The sequence below is a fragment of the Oenanthe melanoleuca genome, chromosome 18 (genome assembly GCF_029582105.1).
Source record: "Oenanthe melanoleuca isolate GR-GAL-2019-014 chromosome 18, OMel1.0, whole genome shotgun sequence".
In the NCBI taxonomy this organism is placed as follows: Eukaryota; Metazoa; Chordata; class Aves; order Passeriformes; family Muscicapidae; genus Oenanthe; species Oenanthe melanoleuca.
In genome coordinates, this window is record NC_079351.1 from 6,005,225 (window position 1) to 6,029,345 (window position 24,121).

The following is a 24,121-nucleotide window of genomic DNA, read 5'->3' on the forward strand; positions in this document are numbered from 1 at the left end:
GCAAACAGGAGAGGAAATGTGTCTCAAGGGGAAAGGGGAGCACACAGCTTGAGGCACAGGAAAGACAAAGGTGGTCATGAGTGCAGGGGAGAGTGGGGTGTGAGGAGGATGCTCTCCCAAGCCACTCAGGGGACAGGAAGCCCTGCTCTGCTGCCTGTGCATGGGCCCTCTGGACACTTCTGCCACAGTCTTGGAGAAACAGGAGCTAAAGCACCACTGCACCTGCCTGCCATGGCTTTCTTCACCTCCCTCACAGTGCTCCAGACCCCCTCACCCACAGCACTTGGGGTGTCATGTACTTTTGACACCCTAACTGGTATTCTTGGACGATTCCAGGGTTTGCCATCCTCTTTTTCAGCCCTTGCTTCTCCAAGCACTGTGTTTTTGACTCCACACCACCTCTGCCCGACACTGACTTTGCCTTGCTGCCCTTGCAGCTGAGTTCACCTTGCATCTCTAACAACTCAGGGAACATAGGACATCACTTTGGACAAACCCTGGAGCCAGCAGCAGACTTCTCTGGGAGACAGTGTGTCCTGCTTGCTGCAGATCCTTTTGTGCAGACATCAGCCCCTGTAACCCCTGTAAGAGCATCACGAGGTCACTCAATGCTTGGCACAGCTGCCCTTACAGACCCAAAGCCTCACAGTGGGACAAACACTTCTTGCTGCTAAACCTCCCTCACAGCTAATCCCGATGGCAGGCTCTGAGCCACCTCAGCTGAAGGTCACTTCTCCTCAGAGGAAAATTCCAGTGTTTTTTGCCGAGCTCAGTGGCCAGGCTGAGGCGGCAGGAGCTGCACAGGAGGTGCCCTGGGCAGCTCTGAGCTGCACCAACAGCACCATCTCTGGGATTGCTGCTACATCTCCAGCTCTTGGGAGCTGTGTTTCAGCAGTGGGAGCTGCTAGAGCACTGCTCTGGTGTCTCTGACCCTCTCAGAGTAATGTCACCCCAGTAATGTCACCTGTGGCTGCTTTGCTGGGAGAGCATGGCTGTGAAAGGGCTGATGTGGGAAGTATTTCCTCATTTCTCCTCCAGCTCTCCAGACTGACACACGAGCAGCTCTGACCCACCATGCTGCCCTGGCACCCAGATCTGGTCAGTTCCTTCAGAGTGAATGCCCAGGTGTCCCTACATGTCATGGCTTGGGCATGGGGCTCACCCAACTCCAGGCACTCTGCCACAAGATAATGTGGGGCTTTGCAAATGACTGTGATGAAGCTTGTGAACAAGGATGAAAATATCCTGAATGAGCTGAAAACACCACTGGTATAGTGCACAACAGTGTGTAATAACAGTGGAGCTCTTGGCTCTTTCCACCTCATGGAGCTGCTGCAGGATCTCGTGTTGGGCACAGTCTGTCACAATGCTCTTGTTGACTGCACCAGGGTCAGTGTGAATCCAGGCTGGAGCCTGCTTTTATCCAGGAATCTGGAGGAGAACCTCCACAGGATGCTGCAGGGACCATCTGGTGCAAACTGCTCTGCCTGGAGCCTGGCAGCCCCCCATATCAGGCTCGTGCTCCCAGACACAAGGACAATTCCCAGCCGGGTGCAAACCCACAGCGTCTCATGCTCAGACTGCATTTCTCTCCCACCCACTAATACAAGTCCTGTGGCTGGATCAAATGACTGACCAGACCCAAATCCAAGACCTTAAACACTTATTAAAAATCCCAGTGCCTTTGTTTTTTTGTTTTGGATGAATTGCAGTGTTGGTCCCAGGATCCCAGCCAAGCCCTGAGTCAATCCTTGCTGCCTCTCCGGGTTGCTCCAGCAGTTTAATTGGATGCAGGAGCAGGCAGCTCCCTGGCAGGATGATCCTGAGTGCTGCGGCTCACCAGGCTCCTCCAGATGCCTGGCACTGTGCCCTGTACCCCAAACACCAGCTATTGATGCCTTGGCCTGTGGCTTGTCCCCATAAACACCCTCACACCCTCAGGAATGGGTGTCCCAGCTGCTCCAGAGAGCAAAACAGGTCTGAACCTCCAGCCCCTCATCTGCTTCCCAATCACTGCTTTCACATCAGCACATCACTCTATAGCTGGACACCAGGATGTTGCCCCAGATCTTTCCAAGATGTTATCTCCCTCTCAGGATGGTTTTGCCCAGCTGTATTCCTGGGATGGAGGCAGGGGATGGAGCAAACCCTTGTGCCAGCACTGCTGTCCTTCCCACCCCTTATCTGACACATGGACCATCCAACATGTCCATTGTCAGCAGCAGATGAAACAACACTTCCACAAAATTCCACACAGCAATTTAAACTGGGAGATATCCATGAAGATTCCTAGCCTTCATGACCCAAAGGGACACTTAACATCATTGCCTTGTCATCTGGTGTAATTCAGTCCAGAAAACCTCACCCAATAATTTCAGTGTCAGCTCCATAATTTCCACTGGAGCTGTATCTGGTGTCAAAGCTTTCCAGAGGCAAAGATTCCAGCTTGGACACTTGGCTTTGAGAGGAACCACACGAATACAAAATATAATTGACTGCAAAGCCTTTTTTTACTGTAGGACCACAAGTGATCCCCCAACACCCAGACCAGTCCTGCCCTCAGTGATGACAAGGACAGCTCCAAAACAAACTGCTGCCTAACTTGCTCCTACCAACAAGAGATTCATTCTTCGTGAATCCCAAGCCTCTGTATAAACCAGGAATAAAAAGAACATCTTAGCAGAACTGTGTTTTTTAAAGCACTTTTACCAAACATTTCCTGCTAGTGCTGTTCAAATACTGGTCACTGTGGAGCAGGCAAAACAGCCTGAAGAGGGAAGCGTCTAAAAATTAAAAATAAAGTAAAAACAATCAGACTCCAGTCTCTTTAGTAAACATTTGGGAGGCAGGCTGATCTGGTGGGCACTGTGGGGACTCTGAAGACCCTGGGTTTTTCCCAACTGTGCTGCTTATTTACTGCATAACTTGGAGCAAGCCACATCAGCCCTCTGCTCCTTGGGTTTCCCCTGCATTCAACAACAATAAAAACACTCAGTGCCCTCCACACTGAACTGCTGCTAAAGGCTGTAATGAAAAGGCTGGGATTTGCACCACCAGTACCCAAAGTGGGTTATACTGGGTGGGACTGGAGCAGAAGGTCAGGGCTGCAGGAGGGCAGAGTTCCTTGGAGGAGACCCTGCCCTGGACCTGTTCAGGGAGGATCTTCACACTCCTCACCACCCTCTGGCTGTGCCACGCTGGAGGATGATGATGGCAGGGCTTCAACTGCCAAACTAAAGCCTACAGAAACTGAGCTTTGCTGGACACAATATTGGCCTCAGGAAAAAAGCAGCAAATTGACTGTGAAATAATAGGGATTTTCAGACTTCAAAGAGGGCATAATGAACAACAGAAAGCAGACTGGCAGCCCAAGAGAAGTGTTCAGGGATGTCTAAGAGGCCCTTTGAACCCCTCTCAGTGTAACAAGCTGGATGGATCTAATTATCCCTAAACCCATGTCGAGTGTCTGTCTTGGATATCTCCACCAGGGTCAACCCCAGCCCTTCCCATCACAGCTAGCTCCAAATCATTCTCCACTGAGCAACAACCTTCCCTCACTCAGCTGCTCACTGCCAAGATCACCCTATACTCTTCTGTCCCCTGGGGCATGTATCTCCTTGCTTTGGAGATATCCTGCTATCCCAAACTGTATTGGAATATTCCTGAACCTCCAGGTCAACTTTGCTGCTGCAAAAAACAACTTCTGATCCCATCCAGCCCGTGTCACACCAGGATCTCATTTCCTTCCCCAGCAACAGTACCATCTTTGTGTCAAAAACATCAGGACACAAACAAACAGGTCTTACAGGACAAATCTCCAAGGCTACTCTATTGACATCTCTCCCCACCACGAGAGCTGCCAGACAGTCCCAGTTTGGATGGGGCTTAAAACAGATCCCAAAAATATGAGTGCCCAAAGCACCTTCTTTGTGCTGTGGCATGCAATGGCTTTGCCTCAGGAGGAGACCAAAAGGACACCCCAGTGTGCCCAGGCTGAGACTGCACTGGGAATGAATCTCCTGTTATTGCCCACTGAGGACAAGCTGGTCTGCAGTTAAAGCAGCCTCTCTTCTCCCCAGGCCAAGCAGAAGCTTTGAGGCTTGGAAATGTTTCCCCCTTCCAGCCAGCAGTGCAGAAGTGCTGCCCAGTGGCAACCAGCAGACACATGGACAGTACTGGTGTATCCACAGTATGATAAAAGGTCTTTGCTGTGCAATTAACTCCATCCTCCCTAGTGCTGATGCCAATGCATTTGGGAAAAATGAAATTAAAAGGAAAAAGTGAGAGGAAATGTACAAAGTGTCACATGAAGGTAGAAAACCACTGTTTTGGGGTATTGGGATGATCAAAGCTATTGGAGAAGGAAACTCAGCAAAAATCTAGGGGCAAAGGTAAAATCCCTATGGATTTGGAGAGCTCAGCTCCCACCAAACACCTGGCTGGAAGTCCAGAATCTTGTTGCTTCCATGAGGTATTTTAAATGTTCTCACAGCCTATTTCCACAGCTACACAAACCACCTCCTCAACAGGTCCTCCCCAAAAACAAGCTAGGGTGGGATGGGGAGGCCAAGGACAAGCAGAGATGGTGTCACCACATGGAGCCCATTTTCCATTTTGGGAACAGAGGGAACTAATGGCTGGGGAGCATTTGGGAAAGTCAGAAGTCTTGCATGGATCAGCTCCACAAGGGAAGAAGGCTCTGCAAACCAGGACTGCCCTGGCCAGAGCAGTGGGATGCTGGGGAACATCTGATGCCCTGCAGGGTGGACATGGCAGGGCTGGGAGAGGCTGTAAGGGCTGGGTGAGCTCCACAGGAAAGGACAAGAGCCTCATCCAGCAGCTGCTGGAATCAGCAGAAGGGAAGGGTGGGTGGATGACAGTGGGGAGCCAAACTGGCAGCAGATGAATGGAGGCCATGCTACAGCGGAACAAAACCATCAGAAGGAAGGAGGGTGGACCCACCATCACCTCCTCCAGCTCAACAACTGCAGTAATGGGGACCCTTCAAGAATTTTAAATAAAAATAGCAATTCAGGTGTGGACACAGAGCCCTGCATGCTACTGCTGGGACAGGAAAGCCTCTGGGACTCCCCTCTGCCCACCCACCACTGCTCCTCCAACTCTGCCTGCAGCGTCCTCTGCTCCTGGGGCACTGCAGAACTTGCACCTTCTCTCACCCTGCTCCCAGCCCAGCACCCAGTGCCAGGGACTCAGCTCCATAAGAGCTGGGGCACTCCAGGACACCCCCAGAAGCTGCCTGAGCCCCACCCTCAGCCAGAATGAGGAGCTGTGCACCCCAAGGCCAGCTACACTACTGCCACTCCAAGAAGGTGATTGCAAGTCTGCACTGTCACAGGAAACCAGATCTGGAGCCCCTAAAAGCTACAAAATCAGGCTTAAAAGAGCAATGGGCTATTTTAACTATGGAGCTGACTTGATATGCCAGAACTGTTCATACTTATTAAAATTAAGATAAAACATAGAAAATACCATCTCCAGTATTGTACCAAACCAGTTCAGACCTGCAACATCAAAGAAACACCCCAAATCTATATTTATACTTCTTCAAAAACTGCATTTATTTGCTTAGCCCACAATGCCTCTGGGAGGGAGTCCAGCATCTGCAAATCACCAGGAATGTTTGCAGAACTGTTAATCAATTAAGAAGGAGAGGGTGGCAGGATAATCCTGCCTCTTCTGCACTGTCCTTGCAGGGCTGGTCCCAGGGGATGTGTGAGGTAGGAGCTGGCCAGGACCCAGGTGCCCATGACCACAGCACAGGGACACTGACACTGCTCCATTGTCACCTGCAGACTGCAAACCACCCACAGGTGGGACCCAGGCAGGCTTCTGAGGATGGCTGGACATTTGCTGGCCAGATGAGGGCTGTAAAACCTGGCATGGGGAGAGCAGAGCCATCCAGCAAGCAGCTCAAAACACAAACAGCCAGGAGAGAGGTGCCAGCTGAGCAGAGCCCAAACAGCTCCCACCACAGGAATGTGCTCACCGAGGCAGGAAATCAAAAAATACTGAGGGAAAGAACTTCCTTTTATCCACCATTTGTGCCTGGAGAAATGGAGCTGAGGAGCAGACACCTTTTCCCTCTTGCCACTCCACTGTGGCACCAATAACAACCTGGCATCCACCTAAACTCTGCTGCAGGCTCAGGGCTGGTGGGGGACAGCTTCCCACCTCACAGCAGCAGGGTGGCAGCTGTGTCCCAGCATTTTCACAAGGAAGCTCAGGTCTCACTGGTGCCCACAGCCACAGCACACACATCCCTGCAGGGACAGAGTCTCTGTCCCCCCAGATCTGCAATCTCAGCCACCAAACATAAAAGGGTAGAAGATAGTGAATTTTATCCTGAGAGGAAGAAAGAAAAGGAGGTTTGAGCAGTTTAACCTTTGAAAAGGGTCTTGTTCCAGAAATACACATGGGTAGGATGTATTTATGGATGGGGTTTGCAAGGCCCTCACCAGCTTTTTGCTCCAACCTGACCCACACTGCCCAAAATCTCTGCAGAAGCAGTAAGCTGTTAGATGATTTTTGTTTTGCAAGGGGATGGGAAATCCAAATACCAGACTCTCAGGGAAGGAGCACAGATTCAGTCCCCAGATTCAGTGCCCAGCAGAAACAGGCAGAGTTTTAAATATCACCCACCAGTTGCTCTTGTACAGAATAACATAACTGCAGGAATTGTTCATCAAATGATTACAGTGAAAATTAAAGTGGTTGAACCTGCTCAGAGAGAAAAAATAAAATCAATTGCTAGATAGAAAATTATACTTTAAAGGTGATTTTTTGTCTTTTCCAAGCATTCACCCAGCTCCCTGCCTGAGCTTTATGAGCAGTGCACACTCAGGGGCACTCTGAGAATCATGGAACAGCAAACTGAAGAGGCAAAGAAGGAAAACACAGAAGGTTTTGTCTATCTCCTGTTTCTCTGTCTCAAAGGTCCTGATCAAAGCACTCAAAGAGCTTCTCCAGAGAGAAAAGCATGTGCATGACCACTGTGGTGCCAACTGAACCAGGCATAAGCCAAAACACCATCGTTTTGACCAGAGTTTTAAATCCTACATTAACCAGGAGATCCCTCCACAGCAGGCTGGAGCTGCCAGGGTCAGAGCATCTCTGCAGAGGTGAGAAGCTGGTGGTGCTGAGGTGAGGCTGGCACCTCAGGGCTCACAAACACCGACAGCCTGGCCTGACCTGGTTTGCACCGAGGTCCCACATTACATCACTGACGGCCACAAGCTCACAGAAGCACATTCCCGGCCCAGAGGCTGTTTTCTCCCCCAGCTGAGCCCTGCAGTGCACACCCTGCTCGGCCTGACAGCTGCTGAGCAGAGCAGGCTGCCAGCCGCTTGCATAACGCGGGCCGGAGCGCTCCTGGCGCCTGCTGACTCCTCCTGCAACAATGGAAAAACCCAGAAATCTCCCTGAATGAGCCAGTCTGTGTCCTAAGTCAGCCCTTGGATTTCCTCCCTTTCTGGAGCCCGTCTCGCCCCTGCACAGGCTCCGCTGGGGCTCTGCAGCCAGCCCCGAGCTCAACAAGCTCACAGTTATGTGCTCGAGGCTCAGCTGCTTGCTGCAGCCAGGAACTGGCTGGAAATCAGTTCAAAATGTTCCAGTTCCAAACCCCAGCCCACAACCCCTGACTGCTCTCTTCACACTCACACAAGCAGGCACTGGGGCTTTTAACTGCTTTGCTTTAGCCCTCTTTATTGGGAGAGCAGGGGACATCTCTGGTGGTGTTAACTCACCTTTGCCACCCTTACCCCAAGGCAGATGCCACTCCCAGATCCAGCAGTGATTTGTTTTGCTTTGCTACCTCTCCATCCCTTTACCAATGCCTCAAGAGGCACAGGCATTGCCACTGGCCTCTACACCACTGCCTGGCATTTCATTTCCACCAGCCTATGTCCCACCACTTCCCTGCAGGTCTGATGCTGCCCCATCCCTTGTTGGAAGGCACCAGGTGTCCTGACCATGACCATATTATCCTCAATTGTTCATAAGAAAAGACACAGTAGAAATTAAGACTGTCTTTGTGCTCCCTTTCTTGGCCAGCTCTTCAATGCAGCCTGGATCTGGAAGTGTTCAACCAAAATTTTGCATTACAGGAGCAACTGCAGTGCTTTTGGCTTTGGGCATGACCCCGTAGCACTCTCGCCTTCCCCAATCCCTGTTTAGGCAAACTCCTCTTGAATCAGTGAAAAAAGGCACCCCAGCCCCCCACCAGGACCCTTCCTTTCTGAGAAAGGACCAGGTGCTTCTCCCCAAACCACCTGAGGCTGAATAGAACCCCAGAGCCTCTGGAAGCTCCAGCAGGAGGTGGCTGTGGAGCTCAGCAGTGCTCCCTGCTCTGCTGTTCAACCAGGACAGGTTGTTTTCCCCCCTCCAGATGAACCTGGGCCCTGCTCAGGGGCTTCTCCACAGAGCAGGTCTGCATTGGTTCTTCCTGAGTATTTGCCTCCGATTTTCCTCCAGAGATGAAAACTGCCTCTGCACATTGCTCAGCAGCAGGGCCAGGCAGGGCTGTGGACACTCCTCTGCCTGGTGCCAAGGGGTTAAGCTCACAGTAAGTTCCCAAAGCCAGTTGTTTCCAACTGGCTGCTGCCTGTGGTTTGTGGGAAGGGATTTTGCTTTTTAATAACATTATAAATAGGGCTGTGTTCAGTATGCTGCAAACCCGGTTACTCTCTCTCTCTTTCCCCCACCCATCACTCTCCTCCTCCCGCTTCTCTTCCCACCACACTTAATTCCAGATCTGACCATGAATGGGTCAGGCTTCCTCCTCGGTGTCCTCAGCCTGCTGGCATGCCTTGTCCCCACCATGCAGGCATGTCCCCCCAGCTGCCACTGCCACGGCGGCGAGCTGCAGCACGTCATCTGCGACAACGCGGGGCTGAAGAGGATCCCCAAGGTGCCTGAGCAGACACGGCTGCTCAACCTGCAGAGGAACAACTTCCCGGTGCTGCCCAGCAACGGCTTCCGAGAGATGAAGCAGCTGGTGTCCCTGCACCTGCAGGGCTCCCGCATCAGGGAGATCTCCAGCGGAGCCTTCCGCGGGCTCCGCAGCCTGGTCTACCTCTACCTCACCGACAACCAGATCAGCGTCATCAAGCCAGGGGCCTTCAGCGATCTCTCTGACCTCACCTACCTGTACCTGGACAAGAACAAGATCCCAGATCTTTCCAAAGGGCTCCTCTCCCCTCTTGTCAACCTCTTCATCCTGCACTTGGGCAGCAATAAAATCCGGGAGCTGAAACCAGGGGTCTTCAGTGGGGCTAAAGATCTGCGCTGGCTCTTCCTCTCTGACAACTCCCTCACCAACCTCCTGCCTGGGGCCATGGAGGATGTAGAGAACCTTGCTGTCCTCCACCTGGACAAGAACCAGCTCAGCAGCTACCCTGTGAATGCAATGAGTAAGCTGAGAGTGCTGGAGGAGCTGAAGCTTTCTCATAACCCCATTGAGGTCATCCCTGACAACGCCTTCCAGTCCTTCGGGCGATACCTGCAGACGCTCCACCTGGACAACATGAAACTCAAGAAGGTGAGTCCTTTCTCCTTCCACTTGCTCCAGATCAGAAACATGGGGCTTGGTTTTCTTCCCCTTTGCAAAGCCCTTGGTTTGCCATCCCTCCCTTGCAGAGCAGGCACTGACAACACCCTGACGTGGCTCAAGCGAGGGATGAGAGAGTGCACCCCACCCCTCTGCTGAGTTATTTATGCAAAACCAAATTATCTGGAACTGATTAAGCCCTCTGGATGGATGCAAGGCACTCCCTCCCAAGCTGGAGGTGACACTGGACACTCAGAAAGGTACCTGGTATGCTCCAAGACAATTAGGAACCTTCCATACTCCCAGAAACAAGGTGAGGGATGAGAGGTGAGCATGTCCCTTGTAGTGGAGGGCACTTCCACCTTGCAGAGCTGAACTGCTCTGCCTCCTTTGCTCAGCCCAGGTACCTGCTCTAGGTAGGAAGGAGACTCCTTGGAGGGGCTGTGAATAGCCCTGGTTTCTTACCCCTGCCTTGCAGACAGGTAGGGGCACAGACCTTCACCTCCCCGCTGCCTCCCAACCCAACACGTTACAAAGAGAGGTTTGTTTATTGATGCTCTCTCAGAAGGAACTCTCCCAGCATCTTACAAAGGAGCCCTGTTCCCACTGCAGGGGAGGAGGGACATTCAGGTATCCTGAAGAGCAAAACAACCCCTCCTTTTTCTGTGAGAAAGCAGGATCCACAGGCAGGAGCATCACACTCAGGGAACCACTTGTGTCAGGACCTTGACAAGCCAGGCAGTGCTGCAGAACCCAGCAGAGCATCCTGATGCAGCCTGGTGTCCTGGGTGGATCCCCCATGGCTGAAGGGGAGGGTGCTGCAGGCAGAACAGGACAGTTCCCTCTGGGATGATGCTTTGCCAGGAAGCCCAAAGAGCACCCAGGTGAGGCAGGCTGGGACTGCATGGCAAAGCCACCCACCACATACAGGAAGATGTGATGAAAAAGAGAATTTCTTCACAGACAGTCTCACAGGGATGAGCAGATCATATGAAAGCTACAAGAAATGCATCAAGCCAGAGTTTTCAAAGGGATATAGCATCCCAAAAACCTCAAAAACTGGAATTACAACACAAACTAAACCAGTTCAATAATACTTCAGTGTTCAAGCCCTTGTCCACTCTGTGCATTAACCTCAATATGGGACTGAGCAAACTCAACACTTGAAAAGGATCTACTGACCTTACTAGCAAGACCTTAGGCTGTGACAGCACTTCTGCAGAGTCAGTTCTAAGGCACCTTCAGTCAAATATTGCACCATAATGTTGTACCAGCTAGAGATATCAAAGAGATATCAATGTTGAAGAAAATAGACTCTGGGGTCTTCTAGGGAAACAAACATCTTTGGTTTGGCCAAGAAACAATGGTTAACAATTCTAGCTAGGAAAAAGTTTTGGTTTTTTTACAGTGACCACATGTGGACAGGAACTTAAAAGGTTCTTGTGCAGCCAGTGTCTCCTTTCCTCCCCAGCAGCCCAACAGGACATCAGTTTATGGGATCAGCACTAATAGGGGTGGCTTCTGCAGCTTTAGAGCTTCCAAATACAAGGCTCCCAGCTCAGCATTTTCCCTTCAAATCCTCAAAGGCCTCATACTCAAACAGCCCACGTGTGAACTTTGCACTGCTAAGAGACCTCTAATCACAGAGGCTGCATGATCCAGGAAATCACCATCAAATGCTCTAAGTGCATCTTACTGCAGCCCTTTCTCCTTCACAAACATGCTGTTCTTGGCTCTTCCCTGCATGGCTGCAAGATTTTTGAGCTGATCAAGTGTAAACCCAAGCAATTCTACCCCAGCCTGAATGACTTTTGAGCAAAAGGAAGGGCAGCCCTGAGGCTCCAGCACAGAGCTCCCATTTCCCCCAGCATCACAGACCCACACCAGACCCCTCAGGGCTGTGTTGCACAGGCCAGGACCCTCCTTGTACCCCAACATGAGACCCCTCTCTGCATATTCAGTGTAAAATAACTGAACAGCAGCAATCCTCCATCTAAAAAAGGGATAAAAATCACTCTTTTCTTCCCAAAGACATGGTCTGGCAGGCAGCTCAGCAGCTGTTAGCAGCAGATGTGGACTCTTCTCATGGGGCTGGGAGAGGAATGAGCAGCTGAGACAGTAACACCACTGTCCAACCCTCCTCCCTCTGCACAGCGTGCCAGCATCCCTCAGAGCAGCTCTGCTATCAGCACAGCCCAGCCTCCCCAGGTCAGCTCCTTTGGAAGGAGGCAGCAATGCTGAGTGTCCAACAGCTACAGGGATCTGGGAGTCTCCTAGCTAAGCTCTAATCCCATCCAGCCACGCTTAATTTGGAAGATGACAAAAGTTCACAGCTTAAAATAGTGACTCTGTCAAGCTTTTCAGCTTAGAGAGCATCAACACGCCCTGATGGTCCATGAGAAGTGCAAGGCTCTTTTCAGAAATGGGAGCACAGCTCCTGGGGCTGGCAGGCTTTGGGAAGATGTGGTGTCCTCACCAACCTTTGGAGAAAGCTTTCCCCCTGCTCTGAGAGGGGGCAGAAGTGGTTTGTCATGGCCAAGAAGAGCTTTGTGCTTTGTCAGGGAGCCCCTCTCTAACCCATCACTGCCATGCAAGTTTCTGCTGAGGGGTTTGCTTTCAACAACTTTCCAACTTGAGCTGAAAAATGTCAGGGATGAGGTCTCAGGGAAGAGGTGAGAGGGCTGCAGAGTTGGGTCTACAGCCTCTCTTGTTTTTTGGCAGCTTTCTTAAGGGAGGCTCTACCTTAAAGCTCCCTGTCAACCAAGAAAACACAAATTTTACAGCATCCCTTGCAAAAAAAACTGCTGGAAAAGAGAAAAAAAGGAGGAGGCTGAGGTGCTGGAAACCTGCCTGTATTTCTACATTGCTCAGATGCCAAGTGTAACTTTCCACTCAGGGCCCCCAGGCACTGCCAAAGTCTACAGCCCCTTCAGAGGCCACAGCCTGCTTCAGTCGCTCCAGGACAGGCAAGGCAACAGGCCTTGGGAGGATTTCCAGCCTTAGAAAGGAATATACCAGAAAATATCTTCATTTAGAAGGGAGAAGTGTGGCTCAAAAATAAAGAGTTGCCAGACTGTGATTTATTTAGGGTTGTGGTCACAAAGACAACCCACGTGGATTTGGGATGTAGGTCTCCATCACACATGAGCCCACCAGCCTGCTGCCTCCCAAGTGTACAGAGCTTCCAGCAGGCCAGCTCTCTGTTCACACCTTCTTCTCTTGCTCTCTCTGTGCTTCATACAATGACAGAATGGCCTGGGTTGGAAGGGACATTAAAGATCATCCCTTTCCAAAACCATCTGACATGGGCAAGGACACCAGGCTGCTCCTAGCCCTGTCCAACCTGGCCTTGAACACTTCCAGGGATGGCACATTCACAGCTTCTCTAGGCAACACATCCCAGTGCCTTGTTCTTATGACACTTGAAGTGTGGAACAGAGGCCCTGAGGTTTGGAGTCCCCATTCCTCACCAGGAACCTTTGTGCTTCAGTTTGCAGACAATGCGTTTGCCGGTGTGACCGTGCTGAAAACCGCCCACCTGGAGAACAACCGGCTCACCCAGCTGCCCAGGAACTTCCCTTTCGACAAAATGGAGACACTGACCATCTCCAGAAACCCCTGGCACTGCAGCTGCCAGCTGGCACCTCTGCACAAGTAGGGCACTGTCACCCCCCGCGCTCCCCGGGGCTCCCCGAGCACTGCTGGATGCTCTCCCCTCCCTTGCACTGCTGGATGCTCTCCCCTCCCTGGCACTGCTGGATGCTCTCCCCTCCCTGGCACTGCTGGATGCTCTCCCCTCCCAGGCACTGCTGGATGCTCTCCCCTCCCAGGCACTGCTGGATGCTCTCCCCTCCGTGGCACTGCTGGATGCTCTCCCCTCCCTGGCACTGCTGGATGCTCTCCCCTCCCAGGCACTGCTGGATGCTCTCCCCTCCCTGGCACTGCTGGATGCTCTCCCCTCCGTGGCACTGCTGGATGCTCTCCCCTCCCTGGCACTGCTGGATGCTCTCCCCTCCGTGGCACTGCTGGATGCTCTCCCCTCCGTGGCACTGCTGGATGCTCTCCCCTCCCAGGCACTGCTGGATGCTCTCCCCTCCGTGGCACTGCTGGATGCTCTCCCCTCCCTGGCACTGCTGGATGCTCTCCCCTCCGTGGCACTGCTGGATGCTCTCCCCTCCCAGGCACTGCTGGATGCTCTCCCCTCCGTGGCACTGCTGGATGCTCTCCCCTCCGTGGCACTGCTGGATGCTCTCCCCTCCCTGCCCTCTGATTTCCAGGCTTTGCCCTGCTTTAAGCTCCTCTCGCCCTCCCTGTGTCCCAGGTGGCTGAAAGGCAACCGCACCCGCGCAGAGGACTCGTGCTCCACTCCAGCCCAGCTCCGGGGCCAGCCCATCAGGGACAGCCCTGCCCTCCGTGCCTGCAGGCTGCCCACCAAGAGGTCCAGGAAGGGGAGCCGCCACTGAACGTGTAAGATGTTCCCATTTAGGCACACCAGTCCTAAATGCCACCAGGGTTTGGCTTAGAGCAGCTCATCCACCCACATCCACCCAGCTCCTGGCTCTGTGAGCTCCCAGAGCAGAGAACCTGCCTGTAGCATCAGGGATGGAGCCACAAACACTGGGCTAAAGACAGGCCTGGGGCAGAAAGGAAGCGCTAAATAAATAAATATAAAATAGGGAAATAAGGATCCTAAAAATACACACAGAATAACTTTGAAATCTTCAGAGCTTCTATTGCAACATGGGAAAAATTTTGTCTCTTTTGGCAGCAATCATTGTACATTAGGAAAAAAACCAAAAGCCCCACACTGTAACAGGGTTTAAGCCTCAATCATGCTTCAGGCACTATGGAGACATGCACCCTGTCCTAACACCAAAGCCCTATATCAAGTCAAGATGTAATTGTTATGCAAAAGGAATAAACACCATATATCAAAACAAGGGTGGGTTTAGCCAACTCTTACCCTGAGGTGGGACCACACAAGCTTTACTTTTCTAACCACTGGAGATGCTCAGCTCTTTGCCCTAATAAGGTTCTCCAGCTCTGGTGTGAAATCCAGGGCAGGGAATTGCTGGAAAGTCTTGCCCCAGACAGCCCAGCCCATAGGACAGTAGATATCTTCCATAAGGAGCAGCTCTGATCCAGCACTTCCCTTGCTGCAGCTACAATTCCCTCCAAGACAGTCAGGTATTTAAAAACAATGGCTGTTGCCTTCAAATGAGTATCCCAGAGAAGAGAGGTTCAAGACAGCAAATATTCTTTGGGTAAGGTGTCCTGGGCCAGGAGGTGATTCAGAGATGAAGCATTCCCTTCCAGCCATGAGCTTTTGCTGACAGCTACCAAGGCAAACACCAACTGTGAAAGCAGATCACATAGACACCTTCCACAGCTGGAAACCACAAGGGCTATTAAGTTCAGTCTGCAGAGGAGTAAAAAGCTACAACTGTCATCACTCCACCCCAAGCATTTTACTTTTCCCCATCCCAGAAATAGGCCTGAAGTTTGTACGGATTCCAGAGGGCTTTGAAGGAGCCTGCAAGTTTGTAAGCTCTTGGGAAAGGGACCTTTGCTCATTTTTTCAGGAAAGTGCAGGGATCCTGCACAGCATTGTATGAACAGAGGTGGTCATTGTGCCACGTTATGGCCACTTGATCCCCATTTCACTAAGGAGATGCACAACAGGATGGAGAAAGGAAATTTATGACCAAAGTGCCAGCTGCTCTGTGCCTTTCTAAAGTGGTTATTTCTCTTGTAGTGCCAGAGGGTTTTATGGATTAGAGATGGAAATACCAGTCATTCCATACAGGGCAGGAAAAGTTCTGCTCTAAGCACAGAAAAATTTCAGTGTTCTAAACCACAGCGCTTAAACATAGTTTATTTACAGGTCTGACTCTTCTTAATCTTCTTTCCCTGCCCTGAACTCAATCCCAGTTCACTCCTCCATGGTGAGAGTAAGAAAACCATGACAATAATACCTGGCTTTTTTCTGCAGCACTTTATATCCAGCTCCCTCAAACAGGTTTACAAGTGCTAATGAAATAGGAAACTATTTATTCTAGTCTTGCAGAAAGCAAAGCTCAGTCCCTTCAAGTGTCAGTGCCAAAATGCAGGTACACAAATGCACTGCAGTGTGGTGAGCATGAATTTTATGAAAGTACCTCTGACTTCATCAGGCACCTCTTGAGAGCCAGGCAGGTGTCAGATACAGGGGTCTGCATTTCAGGGATGAGGACTGACTTGGGTCACCAGCTACATTTAAGATTAAAAGCTGCTTGGTAGTTTCTAAAATACATCTGCCCTGGATTTTCAGAACCAGGGCATCAAAATTGTCCACTACTCCTGAAAATTTCACTCTAGGCTTCCTTCCTTTGCCAAGAAAATGCTCCTGACCATCAGCACTTTGGGTAAGACCCTCAGGAGTCACAGAGAGAAGCAGAGTAGCTCAGAGACACGACTAACCCATTTCCTCTGCTGTGGGAGGTTGTAACAGTTCCTTGACTCCATGTTCAAGTGTGGGCTTCATCCACTCATTTAGAAATATACAGATGTTACAAACTGACTGCTCTGCTGTGAAAATCCCCTAAAGCTGTGGCCTTCTCTCTTTCTCAAGGCTAGCAGGCTCCAGCATGGCCCGTCCTGGTGACCGGTCACTTCAACCATCAGAACTACTGACTTCTGAGTCCTTCCTCGAGCTTCTCCTGCCTTCAGGAAACACTTCTGACCTATCTGAACACCTGCAGCCTCCTCCAAACCCCTGCTTCTCTGCTGATCACAAGGATGGAATCCATCTTCTCACTCTTTTCCAACATCTATGTATTTTACAAGAGGCGTTTTTAAAAACCAAACCATGCATGACCACACTAAGACAAACCAAGCTAGATCCTGCCAGTAGAAAACATCTTTACCAGAAGAAACAAAACCCACACCCCTGATCAACCAGCTGGGCGCTCTCTGTCCCATTCCAGAGGAGAGGGAGCAAATGGGAAGGCAGGAGCATCCCTCCCCAGCTGCTTGACAAGGAAAACTGGCCCCAAGCCACACAAAGAGACTCCCCTGCCTTCCCACGAGGGGATCCCTGCAGGCCAGGGCTCAGGGGACAGGTGAAGCAAGATCTGGTGGCCCTGAGGCAGCAAGCTCCCAAATTGGCCAGAAATCCTGTAAGGGAAGCAGTACTGGGAGCCCCCAGACCTGGAGCCAGCTGAAACCTGGATCCCCTCCCGCTCCGTGGGGTCACCACGATGCCCAAGAGGGGAAGGTGGGCACGGTGCAGTTGGCTCAGGCACCCCTCCTCTCCTCCCCACCCACACTCCAGAGGATCTAGCAGGACACCAGGATGACTGTGGTTTATTGTCACAGCTGTTACAATGCCACAGTTGCAATTCAACTATGTTTTTTTAATCCTAAGGAGTTATATAAATATATGTCTATTTATTCCTCTGTAACAGTGTAAATGACCTTTAAGAGGGTGAACACTCCTCTGCCTCCTATATAGAAATTGAATTGTATATTTTCTTATGTACATCTTCTGTATAAAGCTCTTGCTGCAAAGATGAAATCAACAAGTCTCTGTGTGTCTGTCTGAGGGCTGGAGGGATCAGGAGTAACATGAGACCAGTGGCACAAATATAGATTTAATCCTCTTTATCCCATGGGCAGCACAACTGTTTGGGAGGGTTTTATTATTTCTCTTGCTACAAAACAGGAACATGTGACACCTAATGAGTCCTGAACACTCACAGTAATGCTTGAAAATATTTTGTGAGGCCAAACTCAAGCTTACTACAAAAATAGGTAGATGTCACCTGACAGAGATCAAGCAGCAGCACCAAGGCTGTCCCTGGTGTTTTCAGCTCAGCATTAAGAGCATCATATCTGGGAAAAAAACCTGGCTGCATCCAAGACAGCTTCAGGAGAGATGCCCTGGATTCCCCTAGTCTGTGGCAGAGCACAGAGCTGTCCCTGTAAAACCCTGGTGCTGGTGCAGTCAGGGTCTGCCAACAACAACAGCCTAATCTGATTCCCAGACCCACATGTTTATCCATCACTACTGGCTGCTTCCTCAGCCTTGGGAAGCAGCATGGTACCAAATTAATTTCCTCTAGGGTAAAACAAAATAGTCCTTTTCTGGCTCAGCCATGCAGATGCAGGACATGCCTAGGAAATGTGGCACCTAGAGGTGCCCCTTGCTGTCCCCCACATGAGCACATGCTGGTGGCTCCTGCACAGGGTGATGGGGCAGGGTGCAGCAGCAGCACACACTGCCCTGCTGGCACTGCAGCATTTGGTGCTGCACATGTGGAGGGCACCATTCCCACAGCCTGACTCAGACACGATAAAAACACTCAGTGAGGTTTTACAGGAAATCCAGGATGGGGAAAGAAACTCTACAAGGGGAATGCAAGCATCCATGAAACAGCACTCTGCCATCATAATACTGGCAGGGGTACAACTGAATGTCAGAGGAAGTTTTGAAATGAGCAGCAGAATTTCACTTAATGACACTGAATGTGATGCCTTGTCTTCTTCAGAAGCTTTCCCCCCCAGACACCTCAGCAGCAACCAGGCAGGACCCCCCCTTCTGCCTTCCAGGTGCCCTGAGCCTTCCCTCTTCAGCCTGATCCCAGCAGGATCCAGAGCACCCAGGACTGCCAGGTGCCACTGTGGTCCAGAGATACCCAAACTCACTGTCTCACCATGACAAACACCCCTTGCAGCTCTGGTCACAGCAACCACACTCACCACAACCTCTGGCATGTGCATCTTGGTCATAATTTTCCTCATGACCTCAGGGGGAGCAGGAGAACCTCCAATAATTCCTAGGAAAAAAGAGGAAAAGACCTTGGAAACCAGCTATTTATTCCTAGGAGGGGTCCCTCAAATGGCTCTGCACTCCCAGATTTAATGCTGACAAGACCTGTGGGATACACTGGTTCCTGTTAAAACACTTTCTAAACCTTTTTATACAGGTCCTAGTTGTTCTAGAAGCAAAGGCTGCAGCAAGACAAATTTGCCTTCCCCAACAGGAAAATAAACTCTGTAACACAAACCTAATGCAACCTACAGTTCTCCAAAAATGGCCTGATTCAGAGCAGAAAGAGGCACAGTTTTACAGTGGGACAAACACTCTCATCCATCACCCCTATAAAACCAAAACCCTTTCTTCTGGCCTTGCATAGAGCAGTGCTTTTGGGAGAGGGTAGATCCCACTGCCACCTGTTCCAACCCAGGATGACAGAGCCAAAGAGCAGGGTAATATATGAGCTTTGGTGGGGAACAGGATGAGACAGGATCATTTTGCACATAGCAGAGATGATTAGGTAACCTGCTAAAATATTTCCTTATGCTCCAGCACCACCTTCTCTCTGCTCTATTACTGCCTCAGAAGGACTGGGGGTCTGCCCAGCTATTTCCAAGGTGGGCTGTGACAAGAGAGGAAGCTCCAGCACATGGTATCACACCCTCCAGAACAGGGATGAATGATTTCAGGCAGGAAACTTCAGGTGTGAGGAGGAAATCTAAGCTTGGCTCTGCACTAGCCTGAGACACAGAAAGCATCTGCTGCCACATGGTGGTGGTTGGAGAGACAAGAGCTGAGGAAAATCAGGCTATTCCTAACACCTCCCCTTGCAGCTAAAATAGAAAGGTCCTTCCCTACACTGCCTTGAGAGGAAGGAGTCCTAAAATACATAATAATGGAAGGATTCCCCAAGGAAAGGAAATGTAGCATCAAATTAACAGGGGAAACACAAGGCTCATGCAACTAAATTCTTCCCACCAGAAGAGATGTTTGCTCACAAAACTAAATACAGCCTCCCAGCAGGGAACCAGGAATATCCTGGTTGCCAGGATTTTCCATTTGAGTTCTGAGACTTACCTCCCCGGAGACTTGAGAGGTCATAGGAGTCGAAGTCCGGCTGGGAGAGCATGTCTATGAACATGGTGGGTGTGCCAAGGAGGAAGGAGCATCTTGAGGAAGAAGGGACAAAAAAGGCAAAGCTGCAGAGGTGGAACTGGGGGCAGCCCCAGCTCAGATCCCTGAGATGCTGTCCCGTCCCATCCTGTCCCATCTGAGGTGCTGCTCATCAGCACACACAGACATACATCTGCACAGAACAGAGACACATGTGCATGGATGGTGAAGAACCAGCAACGGCTCTGTTGTTTCCCAAGCTACACTTGAGGAACAATGTGAAACACAATCATCCTAGCAGCAGAGCTGGGCTTGGAAAAGGAGGGCAGGTGCTCAGATGTGAAAACAGAGCCACAGAGCCAAGACACCACTGTGCTTCCCAGGCAAAGCCCTCTGGTGACAGAAGGATCCCTTGATTTCAGGAGAAGGGTGACAGGCTCCCAAGCACAGCTGGAAAGGGAGGCTGTGCTCCCTGAAGTGCCTGTGCAATCGAGAGCAGCAGCAAATCTGCCTCTCCCTTTGTGGGAAGGAAGAGCACAAGCAAGGTGCTGGCAGGTGGGGCAAGGGAAGAAGCAGAGCCACGAGGCCAAGAGCTCTCACTTCTCTCGAGACACGGCCTCCAGCGCAGCCTTGCCCTCAAAGCTGGGCGATGAGAAGACGCAGGAGGTGCCGTGCAGAGCCATCACCATGCAGCCTCCCACCGACGCCAGGCAGTGGTAGAGAGGTGCAGGGAGCCCACAGCGACTCTCCTGGGATCAACCAGACAGCAGTGAGGAGAGGACACCTCCCGGCAGTGTCCAGCCCATCTCCCTGCCCTGCAGCAAAGACATTTGCTCCCGATCCGCTCGGCTGGAAATCTGACGTTCCTGTGAGGTGAAAATGCGACTGGCACATCCTGCCTTTAATGAAAATCAGTGTGGGACGAGTTTTATGTCAATATTTCATCCTGTAATTTTGCAATGTCTCTTCTTTGCTGGACTCCTTGGTCTGGTATTGCTTATACATTATATGCCAAGAGAGACCAATGGGAATGCTGTGAGAGGCACAAAACATGCAGGACTTGGCACATGCTATTCATTTTACTTTGTTTTTTTTTTTAAATCACCAAAGGCTCTGAAGACTGATTGAAACAACTCATCTATTCTCTGGATCAAAGCTGATATGTTGGAAATAAATACTTCAGAACTTCAAAAGAAAATATTTGTCTTTAAAAATTTTTAAAAGAAACTGCAAATAGAGAGTTCATACCCTGATAAGAGTTATAAGACTGTAAACATGACATGAAAAGAAGTCATGTAAATCAAATTAAAACTTCATTCAACAGAATTCAAAGCTAACATCCAGAGTCTTGTAATTATTTGAAATGAGTATTCACAAAAATGAAAAGTGATTAATTTCATGTTTTTCCCCCACAAAAAGATAGCTTATTCTGCCTAAAAAAAAAAGCTTGACATGAAACTAAAATGAAACATCACTGAACTCCATTGAAATGCAAAAATGTTATGCATTAATATTCCTCAATGTCATTTGCAGCAAAACATCCTGCCCTTCCAGAGAGTACACCCCAGCATTCTCCACACGTGGTCTCTCTGTGGCAGCTGAGGCCTCCCCAACCCTGTTCCCACCAAACCCACCTGGTGTGTGACCCCCAGCCTCAGACCAATCAGGTTGGCATTATTCACAATGTTCCTGTGAGACAGGGTGGCTCCTTTGGGGCTTCCTGTTGTCCCCTGGAAGACACAGGGCATTGGGCAGTAACACCATCTTCTGAGGATGAGCTCAGGGGAGATTCCCCAGGGACACTCAGGGGTGATCTTGCAGGTTTCTTCCTATCAGACCTGGGAGACTGTTTTTACTTCCTTAACAGCACCTGAACCCCCAAGAATAGCCCAATCTCAGCTGAACAGAATTCACCTGGCACTGTCTCATCTCCTTAACAGAGGGCTGAACAAAAAGAATGGAAGAAGGGGAAATGCTGGAACACTCTCCATCCTACTGCAGAAACTTGAAGCTTGTTCTCAGAGGGAAATAGGAAGAAAATGTGAGGTGTGGCATTGCACACATCTTTGCCCATGTCCCCAAGCAGAACCCAAGTGCAGGGCTGGAGCTGGCAGGGCACCTACTGAAGTGAACTGGATGTTGATGGGCTCACTGCAGGACAGGCTCTGCTGCACTGCCCTGAGCTGCTTCACGTGGCTGCTGTCCCCAGCCTGCAGCACTTCATCCATGTGGAAGGTGCCAGGCAGCTTAGAGTCACACATGATGACAATGGATAAGTCAGGCAGCCTGGCAGAGAGAAAAATACCATCATCAATAACAGAACAAGGAGAAAAGTGCCCAGACAGGTGCAAACCTCTGGGCCAGCCTAACTGGTTCTCCTCACATGAGAGCTCCTGTGGGTCCTCCTTCAGCAAAGCCTGTGCAGCTGAGGGGACACAAGGCAGGACATGGCTGTGAGCTCAGTGCAAAGACATCTTCCTAACTCACCTTTTGCTCTTTATTCCCCCTGGACTGGATTTTTCTATCTCAGGACATGACTGCTTTAGAATATCATAGTATTTCTGTGTTTTAAATTGAGTGGGGAACACCAGTGCCTTACAGCCAACCTGTGAAGGGAGACACAAACTCATGAAAAGTCATGTTAGGTGGTCAGGACATGATAAAGAGCAGCCACCACCAGAACAGGAACAAAGTTCTCCAGTGACTAAAGCAAATGAGCCCTTGCAGAGGTGCACTCCTAAAACCCTCCCAAAGAAATGCTGTGCCACCACTGCACACCAGGAAATAAAGCCTGGCTCCAGCTGTGCAGCCAGAGCTTTGCTCCTCCCCAGTGCTGGGTTCAGGATGAATTCTTCTGGTCAAGAAAGCAGAGCTGCAGCACAAGGTTCCCTCCTTCCCTCCCTCCTCCTTGTTAGCACAAGGCCAACAACTGATTTTCCACATTATGAGTCTCAACTCTAACAAAAAGCCCAGTCTCAAAACATGAATAAATAAATAAAGTTAAAACAAATTGATTTGTGTGGGTTTGGAATGAGGGTTTTTGAGGGAATTTGGAAAATGCAAGGATTTCTAAAATTTGGCTTAAACATCAAGCCAAGATTTTTTTGTGGAATTTTTTGAGGTGGTCCTTTTCCTAAGATTTTCCCACTTCTTTTTAAAGCTATTTTTTAAGATAGCTCTCTTTTACTAGCTATTTTGAAAATAAAAACATTTTTCATTCAACTCTTAAATTTACATAATCCCATAACAAAACACCTTAATTAATCCAAGAATTTTCATTTCTTTTTCAGCAGCAGAGATTTGTTGAATTTGACCCAGATTTGCAAACTCTCTTCATCTTCCAAAAAAATGCATTTGTGTCCAATAAACTATTTACATAAATTATTTACTCAGCTGCTCTCATTTTCTCAGAGTCTGGGAAATAAGGAGACAAAGGCTAGGCCAATAAATTATTTGTAAGTACCCTCTGGGCTTTGTCAGAAAGGAAGATAAACATTTGCTCTATTTTCTGGAACAGGCTGCCCAGAACCCAGGGGACTGAGGTTGTTTTGGGGCTCTGCAACTTTTTACTACTGATTCCTTCAAACTACAATTCTGGAAAATAAATGCTGTGTGGGGAGAGGAGGGCTGATTGAAGGGCTGATGTTGTACCAGATAAGAGTCTCTGCTTGGGGGCCTCTCCCACTTGGTCTCAACCTGAATGGCAGCAGACCTGTCTTCAAAGAATGTAAAATATGAAAACTCATCACCAGTTTGCTTTTAAAAAGCCCTGGGAATACAGCAGGAATCCAAGGAATGGTTATTCCACAAATATTTTCATAAATACCAACTGGACTGCACAGATGGACAGGATCCAACTGAAAAAGCCCTCAAGTCTTCAGAAATGTTGTTATGCAAATAAACAAATCCTTAGGATGGTGAGGAGCTCCAGAGATCCCAGTGTCAAAGGTGCACAATAAAGCTGGGAATGCTGGCAAATCTGGGAGCAGCAATTCCCAGTGGGGCTGAAGCTCATTTCTGCTCTTACCCCATCAACATTCCAGATTAAATCAGAGGAGATGAACAGGAAAAGCAAAGCCTTGCTGGGGAAAAGGGAAGAACTGAGCTGCACATTCCAATAGGACAGAGAAGCACAAGGACACCACCCTGAAAGAGACAGTGCTCCAGTGCAGAACAGGAGTGACCAGCAGGGCTGCTGAGAGGATTAAACAAAGGACGAAACAAGAATTCAAATTGCATCCCAACAACCCATTACAGAGTTACTGAATGCAAAAGAAATTTGCTAAATATTATCCCCTTTCTAGGTGAAACGAACTTGGATGGTGCTGGGAACATTCAGAAGTGGCTCCCTCTCTTCTAATATCAGCTTTTCATTTGTAGCTGAACAAACCACAGTGAAAAAATTATCTGCTTAATCTTCATTTTTAGCCATCGAATGTTTAATAACCAGAATTCCTCATTATCTGAGCAAGGAAGCCTGAACAGTTTAAATTGATCTGCACATCACAAACTCAGACCCAGGCAGGTATTCAAGGGTAGGTGAGGTGGCAGGATCAGACAGCAAGGAGATGTTACACAGTGGCAATACCTAGGACTTAAACCAGCTTAAATCCAAAGCCAGCCAGCCTCAGGCAAACCTGGGAAGG

At 49.8% G+C, this 24,121-nt stretch overlaps 2 protein-coding genes across 4 annotated transcripts in view; one reads left to right on the forward strand and one right to left on the reverse strand.

Annotated features, from left to right (window-relative positions):
• ACSF2 (acyl-CoA synthetase family member 2) overlaps nt 1–24,121 on the reverse strand; it is a 35,597-nt gene that overhangs the window by 2,648 nt on the left and 8,828 nt on the right. Inside the window, exons 5-10 of one of the 2 annotated variants that reach the window (XM_056505587.1) lie at nt 21,963–22,081; nt 21,599–21,761; nt 21,110–21,205; nt 20,076–20,224; nt 19,440–19,531; nt 18,305–18,381 (exon numbers count right to left, since the gene is read on the reverse strand). In XM_056505587.1, the coding sequence (XP_056361562.1) occupies nt 18,305–18,381; nt 19,440–19,531; nt 20,076–20,224; nt 21,110–21,205; nt 21,599–21,761; nt 21,963–22,081 (696 nt within the window). The remainder of the gene's footprint in view (nt 1–18,304; nt 18,382–19,439; nt 19,532–20,075; nt 20,225–21,109; nt 21,206–21,598; nt 21,762–21,962; nt 22,082–24,121) is intronic. The other variant, XM_056505588.1, reaches the window with a different exon arrangement.
• On the forward strand, nt 5–17,127 carry CHAD (chondroadherin). 2 transcript variants are annotated; one of them, XM_056505592.1, is made up of 4 exons: nt 5–9,556; nt 13,056–13,219; nt 13,887–14,032; nt 16,176–17,127. In XM_056505592.1, exons 1-3 carry the CDS (start codon nt 8,777–8,779, stop codon nt 14,026–14,028), a joined length of 1,086 nt encoding a protein of 361 aa, XP_056361567.1. In that variant the 5' UTR covers nt 5–8,776; the 3' UTR covers nt 14,029–14,032; nt 16,176–17,127. The 2 variants fall into 2 exon arrangements, with proteins under 2 accessions (XP_056361567.1, XP_056361568.1); XM_056505593.1 differs by having other exon boundaries at nt 16,181–17,127.